At 45.3% G+C, this 12834-nt stretch overlaps 1 protein-coding gene across 1 annotated transcript in view; it reads left to right on the plus strand.

The window, feature by feature from the left end:
* Positions 1-1162: 1162 nt before the first annotated feature.
* myt1b (myelin transcription factor 1b) overlaps positions 1163-12834 on the plus strand; it is a 112119-nt gene continuing 100447 nt past the window's right edge. The window contains exon 1 of the mRNA XM_084553807.1: positions 1163-1332. Within this exon, the coding sequence (XP_084409933.1) occupies positions 1221-1332 (112 nt within the window). The 5' untranslated portion in view covers positions 1163-1220. The remainder of the gene's footprint in view (positions 1333-12834) is intronic.

Below are 12834 nucleotides of genomic sequence, written 5' to 3' on the forward strand. Positions count from 1 at the left end.
CCTCAGTTAAAATGAAACCAGTTCAACCAGCAGCAGCAGCAGCATATTTACTGTAAATGTCTGAAAAGTGAAATTTTCCATTGATGCACACACCTGACGCGGTGCTTTTTGCATGAAAATGAACCGACTCCAGTCTTATTCACGGTTCAAATCTCCTCATGCCGAGTTTCTTTGACGTGTTTTTGACCCATTCAAAGAAAAGGCAGGCAGGCAAATTGGGAGTCGTGACTTGGTTTTGTTTTACATGCTGCTGGTTTGTATTTGAATGGCAGGTGCGCTCCTGTGTCTGTTTGTTTAGGGAAATCACTGCAGCACCAACCCACCTGTCCTCGCCTCTTTCAGAGTCCAACGGACTTCAAACTGACGGAAAGCCCAGGTGAGTGTTGATGTTTGGGTTGCTGTCGCCGTGAGCTGAGAGTTCACACGTTCACCCGGGATTAACAGAATAGTTTTAAAGGGAGGTTTTTCCAGCTTTCAGGGAGTCTTGTGACTTTTTACCAGGAAAACTCTGTCAGAGAGGAGACACACTCTTCTGGAGTCACAAGGCAGGACAATGGAGAGCTGTGTGTGGGGCGGCTGGTGTTGCCCGGGGGCCAACAGTTTCCCAAACAACACTCTTCTTTTACTTTTATTATTTCATTCCTTTTAGACGAGGGGGGAGCTTTCTTTCTTTCTTTCTTTCTTTCTTTCTTTCTTTCTTTCTTTCTTTTTTTTTTAACCCAATTACGAGCTCTGCTGGGAAATTTATTTTTAACCCAAACATTTGCTCCTTTAAGTTGAAGACAACCGGCACATGCTCCGTGGAGTTTTTGCCTCCGGCTCTGTTTTGGTTTTGCTCTTCCTCTTACCCCTGCGAGGGGTAGCATTGTGACTTCTCTTCTTTAATGCTTAACTGGCAACAAAACTGCTCCGACAGCATTCTGTAAGAAAAGAGGAACTTATCTTCTACTGCTGTCCTGTCACTGTTTTATGGTGTTCGGTGTAACAGTTGTTTTTCTCTGGGACTTGTATCAGCTTGAGAGGTTTTTAAAGTTTTAGGCGGGAGCTTGTTTGGAGCTTTTGTCAGCCGGGGTGAGTCCATTCATGTCCCGTTATGTAAACTTTAGATGAAACGATTCTGTGAAGAGATGCTCCGCTCAACACTTCCACCGTGCATCACGCATCCGTTGAGGAAGCTGTCACCCTGACCGGCTGCGCTAATCTTTTTCTTTTTCAGGTACATGGTGATGTCTCGTCAAATTCATCGTCTCCAGTCGTACGGGTCATCGGCAGCCGTGCACAACCGCTCCAGCTGGGACCAGGTCACGAAGGATGGTGGATTCTCTGAGAAAGGTAAGACAGACACCTGCTGGTTATGTGTTTGTCTGTGCATGTGTTGAGCTATGATGTAGAGACTGGCTTAAAGAAATAATTATTTCTTGCATCTTCTGGTACCTGGCGACAGGGTCCTGGGTGTTGAACCCACTGGTTGGGTTGCTGTGCAGAGTTTTCATGCTCTTCATGTACCTCTGTCTGTTCTCCCACAGTCCAAAGACATGCTGGTTAGGGTAATTTGTGTGCATTGTCTCTCTCTGCGTTGTGAGTATTAGACCGGTGACCTGTCCATGGTGTAGCTCCAGCTGGGCTCCAGTGGCGAGCAAACTAACCACCAGCAGCCCTAAGTGTCCTAAAGATCTCAACTCATGTCCCAAATGCATCCGTTTTATTTAAATCTTCATATTAATTAAAAGAACAATACAGGAATAGGTTGCAGGTTCTGTGTTCCACCGAGGCCGGGACCTCCTGAGTGAGACCAGGTGGCGGGGAGGTGATGACTCACGCTTTTAACGCTCATGCACATTTAAAAAAAAAAAAAAAAATTCAGTTTAATCCGTGGTGAGATCCACATTCGTCAATATCTCGCTGCTGCACGGCGCCGGCCCAGGTGCTGCGGCGACCTTCTCTGGGTGTCCGGCGTCCGACCTCGGATCAGATTGAGGCTGGTGACATTTTACACCTCAGCGGCCGCCTGTGGCACATTAATCCTCAGATAGCACTTTGCGACTACGGTGTATGAATCTGTGAAGGGGACAGCTGACCCACGCTCTCCTTCAGCACCTGCTAGAACTCAGTGCTTTAAATGAAAAAACAGTTTTTCTTTGCACAAAGTCCCCAGGAGTAGTAGTAGTAATAATACGAAAGCAGTTAAAAGCTCAATTAAAACCAGGAACAGGCTCTCAGATTAAAGTATGTTTTTAGAGTAGATATCTAAAAGAGATTAGTCGGCTAACCTGATTTCCTCGGGCAGATCTTTCCACACCCATGGGGGGCCCTGCCTGAGACGGTACACCTCAGCCCAAGGATCTCAAAGCACAGTAAAGAGCTTTAAAAGTAGTGGTTAAGATCTTATAATTAAAACATACTGGGAGCCGGTGCAGTGATACGACCTCTTCTCCTGGTTCTGGTTAAAACCGTCTGAAGTCGAGAGACTGGTTTATTGTTCAAACAGGTAAAAAGGCTGTTACAATAATCAAATGAATAAAATAAATGAATAAAAGCATGTAAAATAGTTTCTAAATATAAGACTCTGACGCAGCGGATTTGCATAAATCCAACGAAAGGTTTCGTGTCATTGTTCTAAACTGAGAGAGAGAAAAGAGGACGGAGCGTTGTAGTTGTGCAGGATGTGTGCTTTTTGTTTGCACTTGTTTCACCCTAAAACCAAGGGGTGTCAAACATACGGCCCGTGGGCCAAAATCGGACCCACCGAGGTGTCCGATCTAACCTACAGGATGAATTTACATAAAAAATGAAGACGTTAACTGCAGTGTTTCAATAATGTATCTGCTATATTCTTGATTTGTCCACTAGGAGTCGCACCGTTTAAGTCAGAGTTGCAGACACAATAATGTGCAACAGTGCACATCTGTGCAATAATTTCATATGTGCAAAGGTGTGCAATAGTTTCTTACAGCAATGTGCAACACAAACGAGTGCAATAATTCCATGTGACGTGAAATTACAGTGACTTATTATTATTATTATGTGTGAATGAGATGGTTATGTCATGTTAGTATTTTATATTTGTGCTTTTATTCTTGTTTTTTACATTTCCTTTACTTTTTTTATTTATTTTTATTCCAGTACTTCTACAGCACCTAAGGGGGCACCTTAATTTCGTTGCACAATGACTATTCTGTTCTATTCTTTTCTATTATATCCTCTTCTATTCATAACACGACGCTGAGAAGCAGCAACTAACCAGCAGATGGCAGCAAAATGCAGAAATTACGCTTATTTTTCTTAAGAAACTTCAGGTTGTTCATCAAATGTAAGCATTTCCATAACATACTTATTCTTCTTTGCACTAAAACACAAGAAAAATGTGAAGTTAAGAGTCTTATGTTATTGCTCCGACCCGCTTGTGTTCAAATTGGCCCCTGAACTAAAACGAGAGCCTCAGACAAAGTGTGAGCGATGACTGCTGCTGTGCTTTTAGCAGCAAATATCCATCCCTACCTCCTGTCCCTCCTCCCTTTTCTCTCATTCCACTTGACACACTCGGCTTAGCTTTGCGAGAGAGAGAGTGTGTGTGTGCGTTTGCATCTGTGAGCGTGCCCAGTAGACTGAGTTATGAGCGAGAGTGGTGGAGTGAATGCTATTTGACCGTGTGCATTGTGTTTTATGAGATGAGCAGGCTTTAATGACTCTGTCACCAGTAAATGGGCACTGATTTGTAGCACAGCTGTCGCTTTACACACTGATCAACCCTGGCACACACACACACACACACACACACACACACACACACACACACACACACACACACACACACACAGACACACACAGACGTAGAGAGAATTAACAAACGCTCAGCACATACCCCACACCTAAACATCCACGCTCCAGCCATATACGCTTCTCCGCTCATGTAGATTGGGGATTCTGGCACAAACAGTCTCATTAACGCCCGTTGTCGATACGGAAAGTAATTGCAATCTGAAGTCTAATCAGACAGAAATTACAGCCGTTCAGATGCGGCCAGCAGTCATACATTAGATCTCATATCCAATCAATGCACCTATTCCTCAGAGATGCCGCCGATCTATAAATTGCTATTGGTCGTGTGGCTTTGATCGCATTTTTTTTTTTTCTTCTTCTGTGGCTACAGTGCAGATGGAGTTATGTTATTCATTAACAGGCTGAGCAGATGTAGCAGGGAGGGAGGGGGGGCAGGGAGGCTGTGCCCGGGGCTAACCTCCATGTTTTCTACCTGCTCCGGTGTTTGTTCTCCAGCTAAAACCGGTTTCAATAAAATATCGTGGAACTTTGCAGGGCGGCTCGTCTCATCCTCGTCCGGGTGAAGAGTCTGGTTCAGGTTTAGTGTCATATCTCAGGACTGTTTGGGTCTTTTTCTTAACTGTTGGGAGGTAGATTAGAGCTGAAAGTAAATGAAAACATGGGGAACTTGAAGCTTTTATTTGTACGACTTGCAAAACTGCAAAAGATTTCAATAACATTTAAGACTATCTGCTGATTCTGATACTTTCAGCAGGAGCTGGTTGGTCGTCAAGCTAAAGGATGATGGAGGGTTGTAGTTCTGTTCATGTTTTCTGCTTGGATGAGAAAAGTCAAACTTTAAAGCAGCAGATGCTCAAACGTCCTGACTTTTAAATAAACTTCTATAATTCAAACAAATTGCGTCTTTTATCAGATGCAGTTATTTGATGTTTTTCTTTTTAAACCCTGGTGGCTATGCAGTCACTGATGCTTTCTTCATACTCCCTTCTGTGAATTATTGATCGGCAGCTCGTTCACTTCTTCGTGCATCCTGCTCTTTTATTGTCTTTTTGCGACCTGTTAAGTTTTGGTGGCAGCCCCGGGCCCGGGACGTGTACTACATCTTGGCCCGGGGTCGTCACTGCTGTTATCAAAGAATGGTACGTCTGAAGGTTTATCCAAGAAACAAAGGTGGAACAAAGAGAACTGGACTTGTTGGCTTCTTCTGGTTCAAAGGACAGACGGCTGAGGGGTGATTCAGTTCTGAACCTCTAGTCTGCAAAAACCTAAATCACCACTGCCACTAACGACATAATCAGCTGCATGATGAGATACTTGGTACGCTATATTGATCTATGGATGGATTTAGCTCTGTAAATAATGTTCTGGTGTGACTTCAATGCATTTTGAAAATCCAGAGAAGCTGAAAGAAGCTTCTTTATTTCTAAAAGATTTGTTGAACTCAGCTTTTTTTTCTTTTTTTTTTTTTTTGGACATACCTGGACGTCTGAGAACCTCCACAGACACAATGCACTTTGTAGTTTACTTACAGGCAGCATGATCCAGCAGTTAGCATCAGATTCATGATAACACAATTAATCTGTCTCAGTGTCGTGTTATGTCCACATCTCTTACTAAAGCAGTGTGAACCCTAGAAATAGCAGTTGCTTTTATTCAAAAAAAGTATTTTTGCACTTTGCCAATTGATCCCGGGCCAGATTAGACCCTCTGGTGGGCCGCTTTTGGCCCGCGGGCCGTATGTTTGACACCTGTGCAGTAGGGATATTTTCCCCTTGTGTTTTTAGTCGTTTTATGATCCAGAAAGTGACAAAAATAAACTATATTTCTTTAGATTTACTCTTGTCATGCTGCCCCCGGATATTTTCTTGCTATCACACGAGTCCAAACTAGTGTGGGTAGATTGAAGGGGGGCCCCCCCCAGGAGTTTTAGCTATGCACTTTAAGGCCTTCATGGGTTTAAGGAGGTTTATGGTTGTCATTGCAAAACATGCCAATGGGGTAGGACGCCATCTTTGTGCCAGACATTTTTTTTTTTTTTAACATTTTTGCACAAATTTGTTTGACAAATATTTGAAATACAGCTGATGCACTCAGACAACAATCTACCATGATAGAACACTAATGTAGCCATCACGTACAGCGATCAGGCATAACATTATGACCACCTTCCTAATACTGTGCAGGTCTCCCATGTGGTGACTCATCAGAGAATAGACATGGGCCTTCTGAGGGTGTCCTGTGGTGTCTGGCAACAGAATGTTGTTAGTGGGGGGGGCCTTTGAGGGGAGGGGCCTCTGTGGATCATCCCACAGATACTTGATCAGTTTGGGATCTAGTGAATTTGGAGGCCAGGTCAACACCTTATGCTGTTCTTCATGTTTTTTTTTTAGTTGTTCCTAAAGTGTTTTTGTGTGTGTGTCTGTGTCAGGCTGCATCCTGCTGGGGATGGCTGCTGCCATCAAGGAGTGTCATTGCTATGGGGTGGGGGTGCCTGGTCTGGTCTAGGTGGGTGCTACATGTCTAAGTAACATCCACACCAATGAATGCCAGGTCCAGAAGCTTCCCAGCAGAACATTGAACTGTCACAAGATGGTTTAAATGTTATTAACTTCTCCTGTCAATGGTCATAATGTTGTGGCTGATCGACAAAATGCATTATAAACTTATCCTAACATGCACCTTATCCTGCATCTACACAAACATCTTTTGCAGGTTAGTTCCTTCCTGTTAGAGGCAGTATAATCTTCCACCAGCAGATGTCACAGTTGCAGAGTCTTGTCGTTCTTGGAGTCTGCTCCTCTTTTTTTTTTTTTAACCACTGTCCTCCTCTGCTTCACTTCATTTCATCAACTCACAGACATTCAGCGCTGTGCATTGATCTTTCCATCCGTCTTGTTTACTCTGCAGACTCCGGGCTCACGGACAGTGTAACAGGTGTGCCCTTTCGATTTCAGGGAAATGTCAGATGATGTGTATAAAGAGTGTGTTTGGGTGAACTCGCAGCAGGCCTCGAAAGTTTGAAATGATTCCTCGCGTCCTGCTCTCTCTCCCTCTCCCTCTCCCTCTCTCTGTTCATTTAGCTCTGAGCTGCTGCAGCTATTCCACTCATGTGCGCTCCACCTTGTTGACTTTAGCCTCATTAGGAGGCCAAATGAATATGACGAGTTTTGACATTAGGCTACAGCTGGAACAAATGCGCCAGCCGCTCACTCTCCAGCCCGGCCAATTTTTTCCTCCGCCCCTCTCTCCCCTCATCCTCGCGCCCCCTGCCCAACCAACCGACCCCCCCCCCCCTCTCTTTCGTTTGTCACACACACATACACAAACATGTGCTCACTTAGTTTCTTTTTTTATTTATTTCTTTTTCGGGGACGGGCTCGGCTCGAGGTTGATGGGTTTGCAACAATATTGGAAATGTAGATGGGGGCCTGTGTTTTGAATTGGATTGCACGCTTTGATGCAGAGACAGATTGTAAACTGTGATTTTATTAAATCCTTCATTAGGATTCATCAGTGAGATTGGATCAGAAAAAGGTCACTGTGCAGATGCGCCCCCCCCCCCCCACGCCACCTCTTTCCTCTTTGATCCACCCCCCCTCCCTCTTATACACACCGTCTCCTCTCTTTTTCTCTTGTTTACCGCCCCCCCTCCCTCCCTCTCTCTCTCTCTCTCTCTCACTCTCTCTCACTCTGCTTCCACTCAGCAAAGCATTTGGGACTTGCTCTCACCCACCACATCCACCTCACGCTCTCCGCCCCCCCCCCCTCGCCAGGCCTTGCCCGAAACAAATTTGCAATGAAAATGGGGAAAAATGATCATCATGGGTCTGCTAGAGAAATGCAAGGTGAAAGTGACATTATCCCCCCTCACCATCACCCACCCGCCCCGGACCCCCTCTTCCTCCTCGCAGCCATCTCGGCTGGCTGGCGCCGGTGGGACGCCCGTGCCACAAATCATTTGTATACTCTCATTTCTGCGAGCGGGCCGCAATGTTGCTTACTGCTTAGCGAGCAGATGACTTTCAGGGGGAGAGGAGTGAATTGGGAGGGAAGGATGAAGAGGCGAGGAGATGGGGAGGTTGGGCGGAGGGGGGTGGCAATTTGCCGGCGTGCGGTGGGGGGGTGCGTCTGTGGGAGTTGGATCTGAAATTGAGAGGGAAATTGCGCGCGCCATATGTCAAGTTCTGCGAAAGGAGGTTTTCATTGTGCGTCCCGTGTTGTGCGTGCGTGTCCGCCATCGCGAGCGCGTGTTCCTCTGCTTCAAAATGAAGCATCTGGGCCGTTCATTGAATCACCTTCGCCATTGTCTGCACTATTATCACACATCCCCACCTCCGCAACCCGGCAACATGGAAATGGGAAAATGTGCCGCACACATATTGTCTGCAGCCGCCTTGGTCATCTTTGTCTCTCTCTCTCTCTCATGTACACACTCACCCTTCCCCCCACCCATGCCCAGTGTGAGACATCATGATTCTTCTGGTCCACTGAATCTCCATGCAGGCGAACATGTGACATTACCAGAAAAACGGACGCACGCAAGTTCACAAAACACCCATAAACACACATATCGGTGTCTAAATACGTCTTCACGTGCACGCAGACACACGTGAACACACATATGTGCACAAGCGCCTTCGTGCATGCAAACATAAATGCTCTTTCTCCGCTCTCCTCTCACCCACCCACCCACGCACCAACCAACCTATGCACACATACGTTGCATTAAACGCTCGCAGGGTTTGCGCTCAGAGTAAATACAGAGCGGAGACGCCGTGGCACAGTGACCTGCGGAGGAACCCGCACACTGCGCCTGCTACTTCCACTGGGGCCCTTCGCGCGCTTCCAGGAACGCCATGCAGTATTCATGGCTCAGTCACGGGGATCCGCGAGGCAGGGAAGGCGCGAACGCTCGGCGCGAACGCTCGGCGCAGCACCGTTAACGTTCTCTGTGTTTTCTGCACGGTTCGTGAAGTGGAACGTCTTCCTTCCTCAAAGTGGAAATCATTTGAGGATTCCTTTATTTTGCGTCTTTATGCACACATGCTCCTCTCTCTCTGTGTGTGTGTGTGTGTGTGTCGTCTTTACGCTCCACTGCCTGCTTTGAGAAATAGTTCATTCTTCATTATCTCCCCCAAAGGCAGTCTGAGAGTGGACTGTCTCAAACACACACACACACACACATTCAGAGGGAACTCCCTGTGACCCACATTCATAAGATCCTACCCTGTGGGGCCTCTGGGGAGCTCCAGGGAAGTCGTGCCCCCAGCGTGGCGCGCTGTGACAAGGCCTTTCGCTCCGAGATATGCAGCTCCGGCAACCCCCGGAGCTTCCACCTCTGTCCGGGGGGACTGCGGTTATCAAACGCTGCCTGCTCAGCTTCTGAGAGAGGACGCCATTGAGACGATGTGATCATGGAGTGGTGGCGGTGGCGATGGTTGACTGAGCACACGGCTGCATTAAAGTGTGCAGTGATCTGAACATCTGCTGCTCGTTTTCTGTCCGACACCGTGATGATATGTCATCGCTTTGCATAATTTTGTTGATTTGAAATTTGAAATTATGGTTTTTCGTTGTGATTCAAACCCAGATCTGATCTTAAATGTCCTCGAGTTCCTCCTAAAGTCTTTCCTTGTCTTCTCCTAGAGTTGGTCTTTTGTGTCTTCCCAAAGTCTTTCCTTGTCTTCTCCTAGAGTTGGTCTCCTGTAGCTTCCTAAAGTCTTTCCTTGTCTTCCTTGTCTTCTCCTAGAGTGGACTGGATTCAGTCCAATAAATCTTTCTGTCAAAGTTAATGTAGTGTGGAGAGGGTAGCTGGTACCTTGTGTTCTCTACTCCAGAAATGTTCTGGTCATCCAACGCTGCCATAAACTCCCTAACCCTCTCTGGAAGATGTTTCTCCTTGAAGCTGTGTCCAGGAAACTTTTCTCTTCTTCTTTTAAACCTTCAGTGTTTGTTGTTGTTGTTTGGGTGCAGCCTTTGACTGAGTGGACTCCATGGATTCTGTTTAGATGATCAACTACTACCACCTCACCAAACATCCACCAGGAAAGCTCTTCCACGCAGCTGACATGTTTAGTCACAGGGTTCTGGTTCTTCTTCATCTTTTTTGGCAGCTTTGATGCTAAACATTAAAACGGAAGAAGAAGAAGAAGAAGTTTTGACGCTACAGGGACGTGGTTTTGGTTTATGAGCAGAGCCAAAATAAATAAATGGGCCGACTAGTTCCATTCTGTGCGGAGTCTGCATGTTCTCCCTGTGTCTGTGTGGGTTCTCTCCAGGTTCTCCAGCTTCCTCCCTCCGTCCAAAGACATGCTGGTTGGGTTCATTGGTGATTCTAAATTGGCCGTAGGTGTGAGTGTCTCTCTGTGTTAGCCCTGTGATAGACTGGAGACAGAAAACGAATGAATGAATAAAATAAACATGGGACATTCCTAGTGTTTAGTCTTGATGGTTCACACATATATATTGAACTAGCTGCAACGAAATAACTGAATGAATTACAGTGATCCAGCCTGGAACAAACAGAGTTGTCTTTACAAAACGCTTTCGCTTCTAGGATGGTATTGTTTTCAAGCGTTCCCCGTCTCACGGAGTCGAAAGCGACTTGAGGAGGACAAAGTTTGTTTATGTCCTCATTACGAATGTGAGCCACATCCGCCGCCAGCTCACGCGGCGTTTTAACCGGCTCCTCGCGCCTCGCGCCTCGCTCAGGTGTCACACAGAAGTTGTCTTGTTTGGAGACAGAGCGCCGCTTGTGACAAACTTCTCAACCAAGTTGGAGAATAGGCACTTTGATACTTTCAATCCTCAGTTTGGCGCCGCTTTCCTTTCTCAGACCAGGTGGGCGCCATTGAGAGGGAAATGGCTTCTTGGAGGGCGTTAAGTTTGGGGCTGTAACTTGTGAACGGGCCGACTTTGAACACAGGCTGCCGAAGGAGCAGACACTGAGCTCCTTTGCGGTTGCGTTCTTCAGCCCTCATGAATAATTCGTCAGCGGCGCTTGTCACTGTCCTTGTTGTTGTTGTCGGCTGTGGTGTCACTCCTGTCTGAGAGGGAGACGGAGGAGACAGAGGAGTCTTTACACTTCAGTCTCCTCTGCACTTCCTCCTTCATTCACGGGGAGAGGAAGCGGCGGGTTTGTATGGGTGAGAGGGAGGAGGAGGAGGAGACAGATAGAGAGGAGGAATCATGTCGGCCATAATGGCCTGTTTGTGCTGCTGCTGTACGGGTTTGAAGGAAGGAAGGAGGAGGAGAAAGACAAAGAGGGAGCAGAAGAAGAAACTCTTGTTTTTCTGTCAGGAAGTTTAAAGAAATAATGGGACGAGAAGACGGAGAAAAGAAAGCTCCTCAACCAATACCAGTTAAGAGAAACAATTTTTATTTTAGTATAGTTTCCATCCTTATGGTAAAGCAAGATCCAAACTATTAAACAGTTAATTAAACTATTTATGCCAGTTAATTGATTACAATTAATCATAAAATGAACATGTTAGAGGTAATTTGTTTAGTGTGATAGCAACAAATTATAGGTTTTACTGCAGTTGCAGCTGCTTTTTGGCCAAATGCTACATGCTAAGCTAACAGGCTTCAGGCTTTAACTTCATCTTAAAGGTCTGTGAAGGTTTTCAGACATTCAGGTCAAGGTATGTCCTAAAACAAAAGCGTTTAAAGAAGGACGAAGGAGAAGACGTTTCACTACTCATCATCCGAGGAGCTTCTTCAGTTCTGGAGGACTGGTGGGAAGTTTGAGGTTTAAATAGGAAACTTCTACTGAAACTTGCTTGTTTGTGTAAACAGCCAGAAACTGGTGCAGCTAATTTTCATTTTTTTAAAACAGGATATTCATCTTAAAGGCTCATTTAAAGTACTGTGGGACTAGACGGCATAACCTACGTAGCCTACGTTGGTGCGAGCCATTTATACTTACTCTAGTTATCGGTGCTGTGTCTTTTTCTACTTCCTGCTTCACTTTCAACAATGACAACTGAAACTTTAACCAAAGACGAGTCGTACAAATGTTTGTATCTCTGAACCTCCTCAGTTAACCTTTCCTCCATGTGCTCCATCTTTATTGATCCAAAACAATCAATTAGAAATTTGCGGAGATGGAGAAGCAGCTGGAAACACTAAAGAGGAAACACGCTACTACCAAGAGGACCAATCACACGATGCGTAGTTACGTTTCTGGGGAGGTGCACGTCAGGCTATGACGTTAGGGTCTGGGCTGTCGTCGTAGCATAAACCACCTAAAAGATCAGTCTTCTCCACTTATTACTTACTTATTTCGAGCTGGAGAACGTCTCTGTTGTGAGGATTAGTTTAATTTGAGCACAATATCAAATGTAAATGGAACATATTTAGGTTTTGAACTGTTGCTCAAACAAAACAAAAGATTTAAAGATGTCACGTCAGACTCTGGAAACCTATGAATGAAAAGTAATCAGATTATTTGACAACTGAAGCTTAACTTTTGCAGCCTTAATAATTTGTGTTACATTCGTCATCTAAACGTGTCAGACGGCAGCAGCAAAAAAAAAAAAAAAAACAAGATTCAGTTCTTGGCTTTATTTTTGCATTCAGTTCTTTAAATTTGCATTTATTTCAACATTTTGATCAGTTTTGCAAATTTACTGTAGAGCTAAGATCAAATAGTTTGAATCTCCTCTTGTTTTTCCACCACATCTCATCCTGCACAGATAAAACACCTGAGAGGTCACAAGAGTTTTTACCTGCAGACGATTTTAACGCCGTCATCAGTGTAGAAGAAGAAACATCACTACAACCTTTACTAACTACTACATATTGTTTATCTGATGAGTTCAGGATCTAAATTAAAATCAGAAATACAATGATTTCATATCAACATTCATACTCTGGAGCTCATTCTCCGTGTACTACTGGATCAAGTGAAGCTGTCCGTCATTGTCACCGTACAATAATATATAAGAGGATGTTTAGGATAGACTGCCAGAGAGGCTGCTGGTTCACTGAGAGAATATCTTTTACAAATTCCTGAACGAACCGCTGGAGGAGAAACGGACACCTGGTTCTGAA

The sequence above is a fragment of the Chelon labrosus genome (genome assembly GCF_963514085.1).
Source record: "Chelon labrosus genome assembly, chromosome: 10".
NCBI lineage: Eukaryota > Metazoa > Chordata > Actinopteri > Mugiliformes > Mugilidae > Chelon > Chelon labrosus.